The sequence below is a fragment of the Nuphar pumila genome, chromosome 16, assembly GCF_984573655.1.
Source record: "Nuphar pumila chromosome 16, dmNupPumi1.hap1.1, whole genome shotgun sequence".
In the NCBI taxonomy this organism is placed as follows: domain Eukaryota; kingdom Viridiplantae; phylum Streptophyta; class Magnoliopsida; order Nymphaeales; family Nymphaeaceae; genus Nuphar; species Nuphar pumila.
The window spans coordinates 76,079,063-76,101,146 of NC_143264.1; the positions used below are offsets into that span (position 1 = coordinate 76,079,063).

The 22,084-nt window shown below is 35.2% G+C and overlaps 2 protein-coding genes across 2 annotated transcripts; one reads left to right on the top strand and one right to left on the bottom strand.

Annotated features, from left to right (window-relative positions):
- Window positions 1–850: 850 nt before the first annotated feature.
- LOC149813669 (taximin) lies at window positions 851–1,331 on the top strand. The gene is made up of 2 exons (XM_089991404.1): window positions 851–1,004; window positions 1,100–1,331. Exons 1-2 carry the CDS (start codon window positions 907–909, stop codon window positions 1,221–1,223), a joined length of 222 nt encoding a protein of 73 aa, XP_089847530.1. The 5' UTR covers window positions 851–906; the 3' UTR covers window positions 1,224–1,331.
- Window positions 1,332–11,710: 10,379 nt separating this feature from the next.
- On the bottom strand, window positions 11,711–16,460 carry LOC149813670 (protein SULFUR DEFICIENCY-INDUCED 2-like). The gene is made up of 4 exons (XM_089991990.1): window positions 16,181–16,460; window positions 13,819–14,031; window positions 13,569–13,724; window positions 11,711–12,323 (listed from the first exon to the last, which is right to left on the bottom strand). The coding sequence occupies exons 1-4, from the start codon at window positions 16,334–16,336 to the stop codon at window positions 11,928–11,930; spliced, it is 921 nt and encodes a 306-aa protein (XP_089848116.1). The 5' UTR covers window positions 16,337–16,460; the 3' UTR covers window positions 11,711–11,927.
- Between the last annotated feature and the right edge of the window lie 5,624 nt (window positions 16,461–22,084).

Sequence of the window (22,084 nt, forward strand, 5' to 3'; positions counted from 1 at the left end):
TTTGCATGTTTGCCGATTATTAGTGTAGTTTATCTTTTAATTCTTATCAAACCGTGGTACATGCAGGCCTGTCCCCAACAAAGCCTTTTGTACAAGAAATGCTTGGGTTTGTTGATAATTTGTTCTGTCAATAGCCTTAGCGATCATAAGCTTTCCTTGGGTGAGATTATTTCGTCACACTTTCCTTGGGTTTCAGGCTGCTCTATTTGCTCAGACCCTTCATCACGAGCCCAAGGTGTGGCCCAAGACACAATGGAGCTGCTCAGGTGTGTGCCATTTGGCAATTTTGACCAGTTGACGAGGTAGGTGTATCTTCACTCAGTTGGCCATTTTATCTGCACTGGACCTGGCTGTTTACCATGAGGGTGGGTCCAACTCGACACTTGTCAGGCTTTGGGCAGCCCAAACCCATCCTATCTTGGTTACCCGACCCAATGTCCACCCCAAGCTAAGCCTGCTTAATTGTGTGATTAGGGATCTTTATGCAATAAAACACACATTAGCTTGTTAATGACCTGTGCGGGAACCATCAGGTAATAGTTCAGGATGAGAATGGGTCTGGATCCCTTTCCATCGATTGGAGCCAACTGGAAAAGCCACCCCGTTTCAGTTCAGGCCTAATAATACCGCCTGTTATCCCTATCACTGACAGATGGATCTGTCGACACATGGCACGAAACTGATTCTGTGGGCTTCACCCCATCGCAAAGTCAAACTACCCCAAGGTTACTTGGGCCCTACCACGAGGAAGGAGGAAGTTGGGGCCCACACGGTGGTTGGAACTTTGAATACTTGACTCTTAATTTTCAACTCTTTGTACGCAATGCTTCGAAACTTCGTTCAACCAAACTCATCTTATATTATCCAGCCATACACAGAGATAGAAGAAGAAGAAGAAGAGAGAGAATGGGGGAGTGCAGGCCTCTTGGATTCTTGATCGGGTTGCCCTTCGCATTCGTGGCCTTGATTATTTCTCTCATTGGGGTCGTCGTTTGGATCATCGGGTGAGTCCTCTAATCCTAAACCTCTCTCTCTCTCTCTCTCTCTCTCTCTCTCTCTCTCTCTCTCATATTGGGTGATTGTTGGAATGGTGGTACAGGACGGTGTTGAGTTGCTTATGTCCATGCTGTATGTGCTTCGCTGGGCTGGCCAATCTTGCGATGGGTCTCATAAAGCTTCCCATCAAGGTCATGCGATGGTTCACCAGACAGATCCCTTGTTAAGATCACCCTCATGTCTTTCTTTCTTCCCCTCGCTGTTGTAGATTGTTGTTGGGGAATTCATTACATTTGCTTCATTATTAGACTTTGTTGATATTGTTGGTGCCTTCACTCCCCTTTTTCTTTTAGTGATTCTGTGCATTGATTTTTCTCGATGGTTTGTACATGGTTGCTATTTTTTTCCCCATTTAGAGGGCCTTGTATGGGGAAGCCTTATTATCGTCCCATCTATTTCACTTGAATTGTTTCTTTAAATAGTCATAGATGTTAGAAACGGCAGTTGGCACTGAACAATCAATGATTTCTCATCCCTTCTTAGTTCTTGTTAGGTTTCCAATTATAGACTTGTAGTTGATCAAACACGAGAAATTAATGAGTGGTCCTGTCCCAAGACGGTAAGGGAGATGCATCTTTTCAGATTGGCTCACATTATTTTGCCATGCGATTCATACTCCAGAAAAGACATTGAAGAATTATAGGCTGAACGGCTTGAAACGAGTCCATGAGCATTTAACAAAACCTTGATGTCCAGGCCTTCTTAAGCATGATTCTACCTTTTGGTTCTGGTCTATAGGTTGGAATGGGTTGAATCTTTTCTCAAATATTCAATGGATGCAAACCCACTTTGATGAGATATCTACAGTCTGTGCCCTTTATCTTACTCCTCGATCATGGTGTAAAAAGTTAAGAGCTGAAGATGTGGATTTATCTGCAGTAATCTCAATTAGAAACGTCGATCTAAGTAGTTGCATCAGACTTCAGTCACCAAATCGACCTTACCAGGATCCTGCCTGAAACGGAATTCCTGGAGAAAACCCACATTAGACCTGCGGATCTAAAACAATGTCACATATCTTTGATACCAGATTTTCCCCGCGAGGGAAAATCCTGCGATAAATTTTGTTTTTGTTTTTAGTGAAAAACTATAAAGTTAAAAAGTGGTTTTCTCGCATTAATATCCCAATAAAAGCTGATACATAAGTAAGTTATATTTTGAAAATATAATGGATTTATTGGAATTATACGGCTTTTGAAAAACTGAGAGATACCTCAACATACTGCTGTGTCATCTCCTCTGTATGCTATAGAAAATCACACAAAAATGAAATCGTATCCCTCTTGCCATGTCTCTGTGACAGATTACAAACCGATATATATATATATATATATATATATATATATATATATATATATATATATATATATATATATATATATATATATATATATATATATATATATATATATATATATATATATATATATATATATATATTGTCTACTAATAAGGGTTCGAAACTAATGAGGTAGAAATCATAGCTGCAAGTTGTTCAGCATGGTTTGTTTGCTAAGGATCAAGCCTTGGATCATGCTTTTCTGATGTAAAAATGTGATCTTTTGAGTTATGAAATTTTGACACATTGTGGGCTGTTGATTTTTCCTTTGAAAACCTATTACTTGTCATAATCACAAGATTCAAAACAAGTTTCCTACTAAACAAACCATGTAGATCATCTATAAAAAAAATTAAGCACAAATTTGTGAAGAAAAAAAGTAAGATCTGCTCATTAGTTTCTACCTTCATTAGTAGCCAATATATATATATATATATATATATATATATATATATATATATATATATATATATATATATATATATATATAAGAGTGGTAGCTGCCTACCATAAGCAAACACGTTTTAATGTTGTTTTTCACAAATATGACCCTGCAGATATGTTGGGCATGGTCGATTTGCTAGGAAACGATACTAAAATCATGTTTTTTTATAAAAAAATATTATTTTTAAGCTTTGAATATTTTGATAAATATTAAACGGTTGATTTTTAAACCTTATGTGCATTGGAATTAGATGATCCAGCAACTGATTCATATAAATTCAAACATGTATAATACATCTGTACTGTCATATTTAAGAAAAATGTGAAAAAAACTTTCCAAAGCCAGTAGGATGGCAATAGGATAGAAAAGTGGTAGACAGCTATCACCTTATATATATATATATATATATATAATGTGAAAAATAGAAACCTACAAAATGGCCACCGTTCTAAATGAAACATGATAATGGTTTTCTAGTATTTTTTTTTAAATTCCAACCTCATAGATGTGTTCAGCACGATTGATTTACTAAAAAAACTGACACTTAGATCATGCATTTTGGATAGAAAAAATAGTATTTGGAGGCTAAAAAATTTATGAAAATTGTAGGCAATTGATTTTTGAAACCGTATAAAAACCTATCCATGCATCATAATCAAATGGTCCAAGATGTGATTCATATAAAAACAAGCATATAGGTAACATCTATATGGTCAGAATTTCAAAAAAACATCAAAAATCTAGTAGCCATTTAGCACGGTGCCCATTTTGCCGGTTTTCATTTTCCCTATATATATATATATATATATATATATATATATATATATATATATATATATATATATATATATATATATATATATATATATATTTATATATATAGGGCAACACATCCATGCTAAATGAAACATTCTAAATATAGGTTATTTGGGTTTTTTTTAATTTTATTTTTAAGTTTTGATCTTACAAATGTGATCTATGTACTTGATTTTATATTAGACTTGAGTCCAAACCCGATACCATACCAAAAAATCGGGGCTAAGTCTGGTTTCACCTGGGTTCAAACCAAACCCGACCTGTTGACACCCCTGATACATACTAGAATATGAGAACTAATAATGAACCACTATTTTCATGATTTTTTTGTCCTTTGTCTTGAATCTAACCATACAGATGTGATCTACATGCTTTTTATAAGAACCCGTTCTTGAATCATCCGATAAACGTGATTTTTTTAAGGTTTTAAAATCAATGGCTCATAATCTTTATAAATATTCAAGCATTTATAAATCACATTTTTTCATCGAAAATACATGGTTCAATGGTTGATTCCTAGCAAATTCACCGTGCCAAGCACATCCACATGGTTGGATTTGCAAAAAAAGTGTTGGAAATGCCCATATTTTAGTTCTCATATTTCAGTTCTCCTATATATATATATATATATATATATATATATATATATATATATAGTGAGTGGTAGCTGACTGGCCACTTTTTGAGCCTACCATAAGCCTGCCAGGATTTGAAAGGATTTTTATTATCTTTTCTGAAATTTGACAATACAAATGTGATCTAAATGCTTGATTTTATAGGAATCGACTTTTGATGACCAAGTTAGATATTTATAAGATTTAAAAATCAACAGCCTACAATTTTCAAAAATATTCAATGCCTAAAAAATCATCTTTTTATTGAAAAAACATGATCCAAGTGTCATTTCTTAACAAATCAACCATGCCGAACACATCAGGGTCAGATTTGTAAAAAATCCCGAAAACCCTTATTTACATGTAGTAGGCTGATGGTAAACCTCAAAAACGATCCTGCAGCTACCACTTTTCCTATATATATATATATATATATATATATATATATATATATATATATATATATATATATATATATATATATATATATATAGTAATGGGTAGGTGCAAAATGATACGTGCTAAATGAAAATTTCAGGATTTTTTAGTTTAATTTAAAAATTCTAACTGTACGAATGTGATCCATGTATTTGATTTTATAGGGATCAGCTCTTTAAGTGTTCAATTCCGACAAATGGGTGTGTTTTTATAAGGTTCAAAAAATCAACGATCCAAAATCTTTGTAAATTTTTTAAGCTTTAAATAGCATTTTTTCATCAAAAAACACGTCTACGTGTGAATTCCTCATCAATCGATCATGCCCAACACATTTACGAGGTCAGAACTGTGAAAAAAAGACTGAAAGGGCAGAAAAACCCATTTAGCACGCATCAATTTTGCACCTACACATCTCTCTCTCTCTCTCTCTCTCTCTCTCTATATATATATATATATATATATATATATATATATATATATATATATATATATATATATATAGTCACTAGATTATGAGAACTAGAAATATGGGCATTTTCAACACTTTTTTGCAAATTCAACCATGTGGATGTGCTTGGCATGGTAAATTTGTTGGGAATCAACCATTGGATCGTGTGTTTTTATGAAAAAATATGATTTTTGAATGCCTGAATATTTACGAAGATTATTAGTAATTGCTTTTAAAGCCTTAAAAAAATCTCATTTATGCATCAAAATCGGATGATTCAAGAGTCGGTTCTTATAAAACCAAACTTGTAGATCACATCCGTTCCATTAGATTCAAGAGAAAAGAATAAAAAAATAATGAAAATCGAAGTTCACACATTAGTTCTCATATTCTAGTGACAATATATATAGGAAAAGTGGTAGTTGCCTACTTTTTTAGCATACCACCGGTGAATAGGTGTTTTTGGGTTGTTTTTTATAAATCTGACCCTGCAAATGTTCGACATAATTGATTTGCTAGGATATGGCACTTGAATAATGTTTTTCAATAAGAAAGATTTTAAAGCATTGAATATTTTTGAAAATTTTAGACCATTGATTTTTAAATGTCATAAAAACCTAACTGTGTGTCCGAACCAGACAATCCAAGAGCCGATTCCTATAGAATCAACCATGTAAATCACATTTGCATGGTTAGATTTTAGAAAAAATAGAAAAATCATTCCAAAGCCTTATAAGCTGGCAATAGGCCAAAAAAGTGGTAAGCAACTACCACCTACTACATATATAGTGAAGAGGGACCGTCCAACCAAAGAAAGGTCCAAAATCTACAACTGATGATAATCGATGATGTTCCTTCTTTAAAGATCGAGTTTTTTTTCGACCAGACTTTGCATATTGGATTCTTGTTATTCATTTAGTGAGTGACATGCTTTGGGTTATGAATTTTCGATGTTTAGCTGCATTTTGTAAAGAGCTAAAAATCAACAACACAAAATACATTGTATTGTAAAGTTTTAAATGCATTGTGAGTCATCGACTTTTACATTTCAAAAAACATGTCTATATATCATAAAATCTTTGTGTAAAATATATTTCTTACTAAAAAAATTATAAAGAATAAATATATGAGGTCTGGTCAATGAGATGCTCAAGCATTGGAGGAGGGAGTCATCTGATCATCATTGGTTGTAGATTTTTAAGCTTTATTTGGTTGGACGGTCCCATATATATATATATATATATATATATATATATATAGAGAGAGAGAGAGAGAGAGAGAGAGAGAGAGAGAGAGGTGCGAAATTGATACATGCTAAATGGGTTTTTCTACCGTTCTAATTTTTTTTCGCAGTTTCGACCCCATAAATGTGTTGGGCATGGTCGATTTACAAGGAATCCACACCTGAATCATGTGTTTTTGATGAAAAAAATGATATTTGGAGCCTAGAAATTTATAGAGATTTTGAACCATTGATTTTTTAAACCTTATAAAAACCACCCGTGTGTTGGAATCGAACACTTCAAGAGCTGATCCCTATAAAATCAAGTACATAGATCACATATGCATGGTTAAAATTTAAAAATAAAACAAAAAAACCTTGAAAAACTCATTTAGCATGTATCATTTTGCACCTCCCCATTACTATATAATGTCATATGCATGAGCGTTATACAAAAAAACACCTTTTAGTCGCAATCAAAGACCATGGGTAAAGGAAGTTTTTTAATACACATGGTGAGCTATTGCACATCCTACACCCATCTTCCGCTTTATATATATATATATATATATATATATATATATATATATATATATATATATATATATATATATATATATATATATATATATATATATATATATATATATATATATATAGAGAGAGAGAGAGAGAGAGAGAGAGAGAGAGAGAGAGGAGTAGGTGCCTACCACGAGCAAAAAGGGGTTTTTGGTGTGTTTTTTTCAAATTTGACTTCGTTGACGTGCTTGACATAGTTGATTTGCTAGAAAATGATAGTTAGATTGCATTTTTTTAATGAAAAATGTGATTTTTTAAACTTGAATATGTATGAAAATTGTAGACCGTCGATATTCAAACCTCATAAAAACCTACCCATGTGTCAAAATAGGATGATCCAAGAGTTTGTTTCTATAAAATTAAGCATGTAAAAGCATCTGATTGGTCAATTGTGGTGCACAATGAAACAAGCTAGCTCGGACTATGCTTCTTTAAACTTGGCTCAAGCTCGTCCATGAAAGTAAATAAGCCAAGCTTGATCAAGCCGCTAAACTCGAGAAAGGTCAAAAAACTCGATTAAGCTTGTCAGAAGTAATATATATATAAAATTTGCCAAAACAAAGACCAAAGATAGTGTTTCCCGAATGGGTAGGGTGTTGGTTTCTTTTTTGAAAGGTGCAATATCAAATCTTCCACTAGCTCTTTGTACATTTTACAAAAAACTAGTAGCTTGGCCCAACAGTGAGATATTTGTCCACTTCTGGGAGAGACTGGGTGTCAAATTTTGCCTCTTCAAAAGTGTTACATATTAAAAAGTTCTTTTGGAACTAGGACCAAGCTTGGCTCGGCTTGAACTCAGAACCAAGCCGAATTTGGACAAGGGTGTTCTAGCTTGGCTCGGTTCCCAGCTCGAGAAAAGATTGAACAAAGTTGTTTATAAACAAGCAGAGTTTGAACAACTCAGAGTTGGCTAGTGTGTATCCCTAATGGTCAGATTTGAGAATGAAAGAAAACTCCTTTAGAAGCCCAGTAAGCTGGAGGTAGGCATGGATTAAATTAGGTAGCTCTCTCTCTCTCTCTCTCTCTCTCTCTCTCTCTATATATATATATATATATATATATATATATATATATATATATATATATATATATATGAAAAAGTCAAAATGTTAGTTTAATGTCTGAGACCTAGGAAGCTAACCTTCACACAAGTGAACAGGTTGATGTTCACATGATAGATATGTAAGTCGTTCGAAGGTTGTAACATCTCAATAAAAAGGAGATCCACATAAACATTTCACAGACCTAATAAAATTTACATAAAGTATTTGCGAACCTGCTAACTTGAATCCCAACACAAGAGATTTGCATCTAAAATGCACAGATCTTCTGATATTCGCTGGCCCGATGCGAACCATTTAGAATTAAAAAGTTTGAACTTGATAAGTTCACTCCATACATTTGCAGCAGTCCTGACATTCACGAGATGTCATGCAAACCTGCTTTAACTAAAAACTCACTTAAAGTTAGGATGTACACCCACAAATATATGCCCCACCTTCGTAAATGTGTGTTGAAAACATCTCTAATTTTGCATATTTTCTGATTCAAGCTCGGCATGTTTGTGTCACATATTTACGGATGTCACGAGCTTCACGCAAGTACCATGCAAATCTCATTTAACAAAAAACTCATATAAAGGTTGGATGTATGACTACAAATGTGGACATTTGCAAATATGTGTTGTGAATGTCCTTACCTTTGTATGTTTTTTATTGCAAGTTTGTGTCACATATTTGTGGATGTCATGACTTTATTTACTAGTTACAATTGCACACATCAATAAATAATTGATCCACTATTTCATACAGATCAATTATTGAATATATGATAATGAGTTACAATATATAATTGGTTCTCTTACAAGAATGCTTGACAAAAAATCGTGTATCATAATTTAATCATTGAATATAACATTAAAAAACAAATCATTTTATTTACTATTTACAATTGCATACATCAATAAATAATTGGTTTACTATTGTATGCACATCAATCATTTAATACATGATAATGAATTACAATATATAACTGGTTCTCTTACAAATATGTTTCACACAAACTCTCTTATCACAATTTGATCATTGAATATATATAACATTAAAACATACTTCATTTTAGTTTACTAGTTATAACTGCATACATCGATAAATAATCAGTCCACTATTGCATAAACATCAACATATTTAGAAAATACTTGTTCACAAGTATTGAACCTTGCTACCCGTTGTAACCTCTTCATGAGAGCATGCACTTCTTCTTCCATAGGATGATCTTTCCCCTTCCTTCTCCACCCTCTTATCATTGTCATCTTTCCTCTCCACCCTCTACTCCACCTCAGCCTTCTCTCTTAGCTAAGGATCCTCCTATGCCTTCTCACTATCTTTACTATCACTCTTCACCTCAGTTTTTTCCTCTTCTTTGTTGAGGTTCCTCCTTTGCCCTCTCACCAGTAACAATCTCACTCTTCACCTCAACACTGACATCTTTATTTCCTTGAGAAAAATCTTCTTGATTCCCCACCCTCTCCTCTACCTCAGCCTTAGCTTTCTCTCTTTGTTAAGGTTGCTCATCAGCTCTCTTCACACTTCATCTCATCATTGCACTGAAAGTGGTTATATCTCCTGCTTCCTCCAATCAACCCTGCAGATTAGCTATGATCAGAGAATCAAAAGTCATGGGCTCCTTACACTTCTAACTCACTAACTGCTCCTCACTAACATTCCCTTTTTTAGATGCTTTCTATATGAGAGATATGAATGTAGACAAACACATCAACCTTTTTTTTTAAGATTTTTTTTTATAGAATTCGCTTTTTTTCAGTGTGGCCTGAGGCTTCTTATTTGATCATAGCAATCTCACAATCTCGACCTCATATTACCAATGTTGCATTTCTTGTGAATTAAATAAAAAACCCATGCTCTTGGTCATGGTGCAGGTTTCTTGTTTATTCACTTATCAAGATTCTCTTGTACATCATAGTATGAAGGATCAACCAATAAGTATTATTTATGAAAAATAGTAGTCAGGAGATAAAAACTTTAGTATATTAGAGAGCAATTTCAATCCGCCTATTTATAGCATATACATATCCTATCCTTTTTTATGATGGACTAGCAGGTGTTGGTGTCACCATGACACTTTGTTCACTTGTCAACTTTATAATATAAGATAAAAAAAAATTGTACAACCAAATTTGAGGATAGAGGTAAACAGACGGGCAAGGATCAAACTCATATGAAATTAAATTACAAAAAAAATGGAATAAGCAATTAAAATAGAAAAATAACCTAAGAATCATGTCATTGTTCTCTCATTATCTTTATAATAAAAGATAAGCAAAATATAAACAATCAAATTTGAGGAAAAAAATATGCAAAGAAACTTATGAAATTGCGTTAACCAAAAAAATAGAATAGGCTATTGAATATACAAAAATAACTCATGAAACATATCATTGTTTCACAAAATAACTTATTTATGCCACTGTTTCAAAAAATAACTCATCCAATTATTATAAAAAGAAAAACTTGTGTTTACCAAAACATCTCATCGACGATAATGTGTTGGATGCTAAAAAACTCACTGCTAATGATGTGTAGCTTCTAGACAAAGATCCGGCAAGATCAACAACACCTCATCAAAAAAACTCATCGGGGAAAACATGATGGGGACCACAAAACCCTCATTGAGAAACCCTAATTTTTATGCAAAAATGGTCATCAAATATGAAACAAAGCTCTTATACAAATGAAGAGTCTCATTTTATGCATGTAAAGAGGATCACAAATGTTATGTGCATGGGTTATGAGATTCGCAAAAACCTCATGAGAATATTTATGAAATGTGTGTTGAATATGTGAATGTTCAGTATGTCCATAATTGAGGTCAGAAGTTCTACATTTATGAACTATGTGAACGTCAACAAGACATACACAAATGTATGATGCGATTATGTAAAAAACATGTGAAGGTAAGGACATTTGCGAATTTAAGACTTTTGTGAATGCATGACTTTTGTGAATGTCTGGCATTTGCGAATGCGAGCTTTTAGTTAAAGGAGGTTTGCATGGTTTCTTCGCAAAGGTCATGACGTGCATAAATGTGTGACATGAACTTGCAATATGAAAACATGTGAATATAAGAATATTTGTAACAATTATTTTTGAATGTCTATATTTGTAAACAAAGGAAGTTCATATGGTATCTGCATGAAGATCTTGATGCCCACAAATATGTGACGCAAAACATGCCAAATAAGAAATCATACTAAGTTAAAGACATTTACAACATACATTTGTAAAGGTGAGACATATACTTGCGGACGTACGTCTAACCTATAAGCTAGTTCTTAGTTAAATCGGGTTTACATATGATGTCTGCACAAATGTTAGAATTTACTTAATTATTTGAAACGAAGGTACGCAAATGTATGAAGCTGAAACTTTTAAATTCTAGAAGGTTCAGGTTGGGATTACAAATGTCAATGCCAGAAGATGCACGATTCAAGCAGAAGCTGTGATTGTTCAATCTTAAATACTAACTTTCACAAGATTCAAGACAAAAGCAATAACCGACTGGCAATCACGTATTTTTTTTTATTTTTCAATGAAAAGGTGTTCTGATTGAGTGACAGGACCTTAAAAAAATCTAAGAATCACAAGGCATTACAAACATGGCCTAAAAGACTGAAAATTACGCAAATCCTTAATCATTCTATTATCAAAACAATATACATGAGGGGCAATGAAAATTTTAATTTTCCTTTATGACCCCATACTTCCTCGGCCCCTTCAAAGATCCGCCATTGGTAACTATGACCCCACCAATCAACGAATCTCTTCACGGTCCTTATTGACTTTTTCCTTTTCCACACTCCTTTGGTACAGAAAAAGACACAATTAACTGCAACACACACACTATTTACAAATCACTCCAGAATGATCACAATGATTTAATCAACGAGCCACTTAATCTCTATAAGGTGTCATCTCTTCAAAGATGGGCAATCTCTTCAACCTTGCCGGAGCCCAGTCATGGGTCAGGTCTAACCCACCAAGAATGATCTCTTCAAGATGATCAAACCCATCTTGATAATCCATGATCTCATCACCTCCTAATCTTCTAACTTCTTTCAGCAATTCTTGTGCCCGAACCAGCGACTTGTCGTCTTCCGTCCCGCTGTATCTTCCGTTCCAGACGTCTTCAAGGATGGTCCGAGCTTCCTCGTATTTTGCTTGCCTTATGAGGCAGAGGCTTAGGTTGCAAGCCTTGTTAGCATCTGGGTCAATCACTTGGGCCTTTTTGTATACCATCTCGGCTGCAATGTAGTTCATTTGCTGCATGTAAGCCCACCCCAGATTACCCTGTAACCAGTGCAAATTAAAGCTTAATACAACTATCCTCTTGGTAGTAATGATAACTAAACACACCTAGTTTCACTGCCACAATGGCTCTGGAAACTATAACTTAAGCACAGCTATTAGGAGCTGACATACAAAGAGATCAGAATATTTATGAGAAAAAACACCCTAGCTAGCCGATATTTATGGGAAAATATGATGATATTTTCAAATTTTCGGTATATAATAAATAACGGGATATAATATGGAGACCACCAACTAATGTCAAGACTATAGCCATGAATATTGCTGATATCTTGAAAATATGACGATATTTACCAGAAGAATATCCTCGCTGATATTGAACGGAAAATATCCCAATATGGTACTGATATCTTGAAAATATCCCAATATCATGATATTTTAAAGTTATATATTTTAAGTTTTTTCTTATTTTTTGTTTGTTTTATTAAGCCCTCTTTACTATATGGTGCTGAATGTTGGGATGCCAAGAGACATCATATTCAAAAAATGAGTGTAGCTGAGATGCGTATGCTTAAATGGATGTGTGTAAATACAATAAAAGATAAGATTCAGAACAAGGAGATACTTAAGAAGGTAGGCGTTGCACCCATTGAAAATAAAATAAGAGAGAATCGTTTATGGTGGTTTGGACATATTCGGCGAAGGCCTAATGATGCTCCAGTTAGAAGGATGGAGAAATGAAAAAATATATTAGTTAAAAGAGGTCAGGGTAGGCCTAGGAAGACATGGATGGAGATGATAGGAAAGGATATGAATGCTTTGAACCTTACTGAGGACATGGCATTGGATATAAATGATTGAAGGAGAAGGATTCATGTGGAAGACCGAGAATGATTTTCTTTTTTGGTTCATATCGCCGACTCCAATTGTTTTGGGATGAAGGCGTAGTTTTTGTTTGTTGTTGTTTCATTTTTTAAAAATCTACTTATTTCTTTATGTTTTCAAGAAAAATACTGCTAAAACCTGTCATTAATTTCTTATCCCTTTGATTTTTTTTTTTATATTTTTTAAAACATCCACGATATTTTGGAGAAAATCCTTGCCAAGAAACTGCCAAGAACGATATTTGTGGCTGTGATTAAGAATATAAGCATAGTTGCATGCTTGGCTTCCCCACCATCTCTAAGTTAAAAAAAAAAAAACCAAAAATTTGAAAATTTATATGTATTCAGAACTCAGATCAGCCGAACTTCATCCGAGTTTCTAAGAGTAAGCAAGCCCTACCAGCACTCTGGAGGTTTCCTGTTTGACGGTGACCTGAAACTTCTTGCCATGTGAGCGAGCCGTTTTTGTTGGCTTCCCTTGGAAGAGCTCTCCTTTGTTTATCATACGAAGCTTCTCCTTCAGTAGCACTATCTGCTCCTCTACTCTTCCACATTTCTGTATTACCAACACAAATATTTAAAAGCGAAGCAATCAGATTTAACAGGTCAAGCTCATTTGGATGCAATTTCATAATCTTTTCTTGATTAACCTTGTAGAGATCAATGAGGATGTTGTCAAGCGATTCCTGAGCTTGCTGAGAGCAACGATTTCTGAACGATTTGATCGCTTCGATGGCTTCCTCTGTTCTATCCTGCTGCTTCATCACAACAGCCATATCTTTTAAAGCGCTGTCGACACGGTCCCCTGCGTTGATGGCCTTCCAGAACAGAACGATGGCAGCTTCTGCATCTTTCTCAACCAGCTGTGGTACAATAAGAGATAATTACTCTGGAGTTTAGGAGAAGAATAAATCGCTCAAATGCAAATCAGAAAAGTCTGGAGTAGATTCGGTGATCGGACCCGAGTATTTACAAAGTACTCGCTGCACGCAACTAAGTCAATACTGCTAAGTGCTAAGCGCATGTGCATGGATGCGCTAGTTAATCATTGCTTTAAATTTCATTATATATTAAAATTAAAGGATGCTTCTATTGTGGTACTGAACCACTATGGCAGTATGCACTTGATTTATACAGATCTATGATCTTTGAACCATTCTTATGAGGCGTTGGTTTTTCAACATCTTAGGAATTAAACTTTATGGCATATTAGAGATAATAAAACCTCTATAGTAAACACATGATCCATACAAACAGGGGTGAGAACCACCGTTTTGGCATCATAGTTCGTACTACTATATATTTTCTCTAATTTAAATAAACAATTAAATAAAAAACAAAAATAATACTGAAAACCACTTTTGGTCACACATGGATAATGGGCTGGGCGCAAAACTGTTCCTGCATGTGCCTAAGATGATTCTAGATCTACACACACACACACACACACACACACACACACATATATATATATATATATATATATATATATATATATATATATATATATATATATATATATATATATATATATATATATATATATATATATATATATATAGGGAAGGGACCCTCCAACCAAAGGAAGGTTCAAAATCTAAGGACCAACCAACGCAGATCGGACGGCTGCCCTTCTACGATGCTTGAGCATCTCATCAATCATACCACGTATATTTGTTCTTTATAATTTATTTATTAAGCGTGAAAAATAGATGGTTCACAATGCAGTTAAAACTTTACAAAAAAAGTATAGTGGGGCATTGATTTTTAGCGCTTTCAAAAAGACATCTAAACATGGAAAATTCACAATCCAAAACATGTACCTCACTAAATGAATGGTAAAAATTCAATATATAAAGTCCTATTAATGAAAAACTCTATCTTAGAGAATCAATGCCCTTAATTATCATCGTTGTGGATTTTGGACCTTCCAAATACTTTGGACATTCTTTTGGTGTTTGTTTCAAAATTGGGACAGTATAGATGTCATCTGTATGCTTGTTTTTATAGGAATTAGTTCTTGGAGCATTTGATTACGATGCATGGATAGGTTTTTATAAGTTTCAAAAATCAACAGCATGCAATTTTCATAAATTTCTGAGGCTCCAATTACTATTTTTTCTATCCAAAATTCATGATCCAAGAGTCCATTTTTAGTAAATCAATCGAACACATCTGTACAATCAGAATTTTGAAAAAGAAAACACTAAAAAAATTTCATTTGGTAGGTTTGGGACCGTGTTCTTTGGGAAGTTTTCCATTCATATATATATATATATATATATATATATATATATATATATATATATATATATATATATATATATATAGAGAGAGAGAGAGAGAGAGAGAGAGAGAGAGAGAGAGTCTAACTGTTGGATCAAAATACCAAATTAGGCAACGGAACAAGAAAACCTCCGAGAGAAAAGAAACCCCATCTGAGATCGACCACACAATCGAGGACAAAAGCCCGAGATCACCGAAAACGGCGGTGAACTCGCGCATAAACAAATCTATGGATCCATCGTTAGACACAAACAGAATGAAGAAAAAGAGTGAGAGACAGAGAGAGGAACGTAACATGGCCAAATGAACCAGAACACCTAACGAATACATTTTTTTTTAAATAACCAAGGAAAACAGAAATCAAACCATACGTTTTTGGATCAATTTTAATACCTTTTTGGAACGCATAATTCGACGTTCTATAATTCAAATAGTTACGTAAGCAAAGAAGAAAACATGATAAACGCGAATCCTATTTTTTAACAAGTAATTCTTCATCCATAGCTAAGATCTGAAGTCCAATTAAAGTAAATATATAAATGAATAAATAAGTGTCAATAAGAACGATAATTTACACAGAATCCTGAAAAAAGACGGAAAAACATCAGAATCACAAAAGGAACTCGGTTTCTTGAAAAGGAAGTTGAAAATAAACGGCAAAAAAGTTAAAATTCCCAAACTCGATCTCTTCTCGAAAATCTCAAAATTCTCTTAGAAAACGCCGACCTGCACGTGTTTGGCGCGTACGTAAGGGCCATCGCCGGCTGGAACCTTGTGTATGACGTGGAAGGGATCCTTCCGGGCACCTCCGGCCGTCGGACTCGCCGGACCCGTAACAGATTTTCCCGGGGGCGAGAGTTTTACGGTGGGTAATCCGTTCATCTTTGTCTCGCGCTAAACGGAAAGATAGCGTCTCCGGTCCCTACCCTCCCGTCCCCCGCCTCCAATTAATACATGAAAAAAAGGGATGAACTTGGACGGAATGGAGGCCACGTACATGCTGACTGGTTCCCCGAACCTCAGACGGCCTTTCTTCGGGGGCCACGTGAGCACGGACAGAGGACGACTGTACACGGTGGTAAAGTGAATGGACGAAAAAGTACCCAATTTGTCGTTTAATCAGCTTTCGCTGATTTGAACTTGTGCTCTTTCGTACGATGCATAAAGTTTACGAGGGTGAATTCGTCTTTTAGGAACTTCTTTATCTGTTGACTGAAATGTCCTTCACCAAATACTTAAATGCGTTCATTTCCGGATGTTTTTGCCCCGACGCTGAGGAAGGTTCCGTGCACGATTGAAGGGTATAAAAGTAATCTGAAGAAACTTTGATGTCGTTATCGTTAAGACTGCAAAATGAAAGCTGCGTCTTCATAGAATCGGGCCCAGGTGAATGGTTCTCACTGGGCTGGGTTTGGATCTGGAACTGACCCATATTCGCTTGACCCGATTTTGGTACTCCCACCGTCCCCCGCCAGTCGCCATGTTGGTTGCAAGAGAGTTTTCCTTTTTAAGTTGGTCCATGTTTGGGAGCCTTGCAATGGGATGAAAATTCGCCAAGTCATATTGGGTAAAGACCTGAGATCCAAGATCCAAGTAGCACACTGTAATTCAGGAGAACCTAAAGATAGGTCAACAAAAATCTCCCAAACATGTCATAATTAAAAAAAAGTAGCACACTGTAATTCAGGAGAACCTAAACCAATGTTGTTAGTATCGGCCTGAATCAACCTGTATGGGCTGATACTTATCGTATCGGCAGAAAATCGATACGATACTATCCTAAATAAGCTGTTTTTAATAAATATTAAAAATGCTTAAAATTTAATTTTCAATATTATTTTAATGGTTTAAACTTGTGTCAGGTTCTGATTGACACAAAATAATTTTTAATTATTTTTTTAGCTGATTCAAAACGATTCACTTGAGAATCGGCTGATTCACCTGAATGGTTGGCCAAACGAATTCAGGGCCCATACCGATACTGACAACAGAACTGGAATAAAATTTCCCTGTATCACCTGTCTCAGACAGACTAGGAAAAGCCACAAACTGTGTTGACCATACGAGGTCATATGAATGCAGGATACAATCGTCCACTGACCCGCATTACGAAATTCAAAGCTTCAAACCGTATTGAGTCTGTTGACTATACGGGGTTGTTTGAATGGCAGGACACAATCGTCCACCGAACCACGCCCTGGGGATGGGTAAAAAGCTGCGGGCACACACAATAATAGTGTGAAACCCCATTTTCCAGACTTGGACAAAGTTGATTAGGAGGCCTTGTACTGGATGATTTTTCCAAAACCACGAGTGGTTGAAGGGGTCTCCTAGCCCCTAGAAAAGCTTGCCATCTTAGGGCACGTTTGGAAGCGAGAAAAACTCTAGGAAAAAAAAGTTTTGCTTATGAGAAGTTTTCCAAAAAAAACATTCACTTGTTTGTGTAGCATTAAAAAAAACTGGCTGAAAACGAAAGAGAAAAAATTTCACTTGTTTGTTTTGTACATGAAAAAAAATTCTCATGACGATTCCAAAGGCACAAAGTAACTGATCACTATTTATCTAGACCGGTTCATTTATCTAGATAAAGGTAACAACCTAGAAGACTTTATTTGGAGAACTGGCGTCACAGTTTCCACATTTATCATACTTTTCAGGATACATCTATCATAATTCAAAAAACAAGAATCAACAGTAGTGTTTCATTCTCAAGGAAAAAATCCCATGTGGTAAGCAGGGTCCTGTGCCAAGCTGAAGGCCAGGTTCGAATCCCTCTGCCACATGGGCTTAAGAGCTATCTGGTACAGGCCTGCCTAACCCCAGCTTGCCTATAAAAAAAAATCCCAAATTTTACACTACTTTAGGGGTAAATAGAACAACAGAAAAAATGCAACAGTTCTTTTTTTTCATAAGGTAAACAGGTGCATCCATAAAACATATCAGAACCTTATGCTAAAGGGACACAAGTTTGGTTTGACAAATGACATTACAATAATACGAGATCAATGAGACAACTAAGAAAATCACATTTGCATGTTTAACATAACAAAAAAACCAAAAGCCAAACAAAACAAAACAAAAAATACAAAATCCCAAAAAGAGAAGATGTGGATTTGTACAGACTACAATACAAAAACCATGTATTTGTACACCAAAATAAACACAAAAACAGCAGCCAATATCCCAAACCGAACAAGAATACAAAATGAAAACTATTAGTTAAATCAAGCAAGCTCTCATCACCGAAAGAATTAAGGGACCCCCCACTAATCAGAATCACCAGAAAACCATCTCCTGCATTGATGCCCAGAAATCGCTGTAGGGGTCGGGCGAGTAGGTCAGGACAGCAACACCACTATCGATGACCTCTGGCAGAGGGAGGTGGGAATCTAGTCCTGTGTTGGGAGCTTCTCTCCTGAAGGGGACCCGTCGTTGAGGAGGTAGTTAGAGGGCCAGAGGCGAAGAAGAAGCAGTGAGAGGAGAGGGCACTGGCAAGGTCGAGGGGGCGTGATAGGAAAGACTAATAGAAAAGGCTTCTTCACCCCTAGAAGACTCTTTCCTATCAAAATGGTTACCTTTTTCAAAATGTTTCTCGGATAAACGTTTTCTCTCATTTGGAAAGGTCAAAAAAATCGTACGGTTTTCCGTGCTCTTCATGAAAACACTGGTTTTGATCAAGCATTCTTTGTGATTCAATTCAATGTTGGGTATAAGTACGGCCCCTTTCATTCTCATGATTCAGTCATGAGGTGGGAATGTGAAAGTGTAACGACTCAAACTGGGGCCTCTCGAGCCCGGGTTCATGGACGTTAGTTCTCAAGAAAAACTACCAAAACAACCTTAAAATCATACCATAATTTTTTTTCTTAATGATAATAACAATAAGGTCCATTCATCCATCAATTTTAATGATTACCATCTCAATAAAAAGTATTCAAATTATATATTTTGAATGAAAAGAAAATGCAAAGATGAAATGAAATACCCCAATTACTTTGATGTCTGATAGTAGCTGAGTCTGAGTCCAAGATCACGTCCTTTGATCAACAACAGTCTCTGAACCTACAGTTGTAACCAGGCGAGGGTGAGTCTATAACTCAGTAAGTTCATATTTACAAATAAGACACGACCGTTACAACTGTAGTGAGCACTAAGTTTCTAATTATAGTTTAGTTTGCTAACTAAGCACATATGTTATTTATGGATTTGGTCTCCCTTTATTGTTTTTCTATCGTCATTCTCAAAGTAGACATTCACATTCTACACTAATCAGCTATTCAAGAAATAGCTTCTTTTGGTGTAGCAACCTATGTAGACAATTCAGAGTCTACGATGTTGCCCAGACATATGAACCACTCACAACAATATAGTTCAAACTGGCCTACACTATGGACTCATAATTGTTGCAACTTGCTCGTCAAGATCCTAAAAAATGCTCATTGGTAGCTAGTTGAAGAGCTCAAGAGGCTATACCCGCTCCCAAGGTGTTCAAGGAGCTATATTCTTCTCCTAAGATGTCCGAGAAGCTATACCTGCCCCTAAGGTTTGTGGTTCATACTACATCTTACATGTGTCTATTGGGCAATATTTTTAACCATAAGGGTTACCTAAGAATTCTTGAGTAAATATTGAGGTATGAACGAAGTACACATACCTCAAACAATGACCTAGACCATGTTTTTCTTAGTAGAGTTACTTATCATACTCTGTATTGTTATCCTATTGATCATGCATATTTTACTTATAGTTTTACATGTTTTAATGCATGATCTTGAGCATATTTAAGGTTTAAATGCCCATTTTTTTATGTAGGTAAGCTCTGAATTTCATAAAAAATGGAGCTAAAATGAGCAATCTAGAGTGGTTTAAAGGCTTATGGATTGAATGCCGAGAAACAAACTAGTCCAAATATTGAGATCCATATTTGATCCATTTTTTAAGGCCTAAAAAGTCCAAAACACCCCTAGAGGGGCGCTAACCACCCTTTGAAATTAACCTAGGTCCTAACATTTCTTTTAGAAATAGATGATAAGTTGAGGTGTTTTGTAATTTTGAAAAATCGAGCCTTTCTTAATAAATTTTACAAAAACACCCCCTAACCCTAGATTAGAGTATATATAATTTTTTTTAGCCTGAAATTGAAGCATCTTGCCCCATCGTTTGTGTTGTCCCCTCCTTCCTCTTTCCTTCCCTTCTCTCAAGGTGTCGCCCAACCCTCCTCTTATTCTTCTTTTCCAAACTCCACATATTAGCCATCAACCAGCTTTCAAGTTTTTTTCGGCCATTGGGTCACCACAACACTTGGTGTTGCTTCTAATCTCCATACCCGGTGTTCTCTTTGTTGCTGCACTCATCTCCCCATTCGTAGCTCCGTGAGAAGGTGACCGATCGCTAGGTAGAGGCAGCGTCTTGTGAAATAAACTCGGGAAGGCACCACGTTTTAATAGAGGTAAGATCACTCTCTTCTCCTCCAAAATATGTTAGATTAGGATTATTTTTATCAGTTTTGATTACGATTAGGGTCGTCCAGTCTCTTGGCTTGTGTTTTGAAATTATGTTTCTGGCTGAAAAAATCCTAGCCACCTAAATCCGGCCAAAGATTGCTTTTTGAACTAAATCCGGCCCAAGAACCAGGTCTTTTCCATTTTATTTCAGTAGGTTAGACTAGGATTGAGTCTAGGATAGGTACCTAGGATAGCTAGGATCATTTAAACTCCTTGTTTATCATTTTTTATTTTTTATTTTGGCCAAAAAATTCCTTTCTTCGTTGGCCAGATTTCTGTGAGAACTAAAAATTTGGGTCTAATAAATAAACGATTCTGGCCAATTCAGAAATATTTTGAGGCTGAATTTTATGTCATAGTTGCACATGTCTGAAATAAGCCCTTTAAATTTCAGCTCAATCCAACCAGGGGTTTGGATTTTACGGCCATTTTATCAATGCCAGTTTTCTGGCCCTACAAAAATCCGGTCTCCGATTTTGGGTTGAGCAGTTTTTGAAATTTATTTATTTATATTTAATTTTTTTATTAAATATCAAGTTTTTTCTTCTCTAAAAGTAATTAGACACTTTTAGGAAGGTGTTGGACTTACCTAAATTTGTTTTTAGAAGGCCCCAAAAAGGAGTCCAACCAAGAAATCGGGTAGGGTTGTTTTGTCTCTTCCTTGCATTTTCAGTTATATTTTATGTTATTCTGTGAATTTTAGATTAATGTAGGTTAGATTAGTGTCTATTTTTAATAAGAAAAATGGAGGGTAAGTTTTGGTTTGTCTTAAGTTTTATTGAGTATAGTTGGGGCAAGTAGATACGTAGTTTAAGTTGGTGTTTTCTTTTGATTGTTCTTAATTAGTTTTTTGTTTAATAGCTTGTAGTTCTTGGAGTAATTTGCTATTGATTAAGTTAGTCAGAGCTAGGTTATATTAGGTTAAATACTTTTTAGGTTACTTGATTGGTTTAGTTTTAAGTGCTTTACTTAGAGTAGTTGTTTTGGTTTATTGTCTTAGCCTAGATTAGCTTAACTTATTTATTATTACTAATCGTAGTCAAGTAGTCTAGTCTAGGTTGTGTTTCTTGCTGTGTTTTACTTGTGTTTCACTGGTGGTGGCTTCGAGCTTAAAAAAAGAATAAGT

What these genes read in the sequence shown, in the direction of transcription:
- LOC149813669 (XM_089991404.1), top strand. Translation starts at nt 907, where the DNA reads ATGGGGGAGTGCAGGCCTCTTGGATTCTTGATCGGGTTGCCCTTCGCA. An exon ending in GTCGTCGTTTGGATCATCGG is followed by an intron (nt 1,005 to 1,099) that starts GTGAGTCCTCTA and finishes ATGGTGGTACAG; the next exon opens with GACGGTGTTGAGTTGCTTAT.
- LOC149813670 (XM_089991990.1), bottom strand. Translation starts at nt 16,336, where the DNA reads ATGAACGGATTACCCACCGTAAAACTCTCGCCCCCGGGAAAATCTGTT. An exon ending in TACGCGCCAAACACGTGCAG is followed by an intron (nt 14,032 to 16,180) that starts GTCGGCGTTTTC and finishes ATTGTACCACAG; the next exon opens with CTGGTTGAGAAAGATGCAGA. An exon ending in TCCTCATTGATCTCTACAAG is followed by an intron (nt 13,725 to 13,818) that starts GTTAATCAAGAA and finishes TTGGTAATACAG; the next exon opens with AAATGTGGAAGAGTAGAGGA.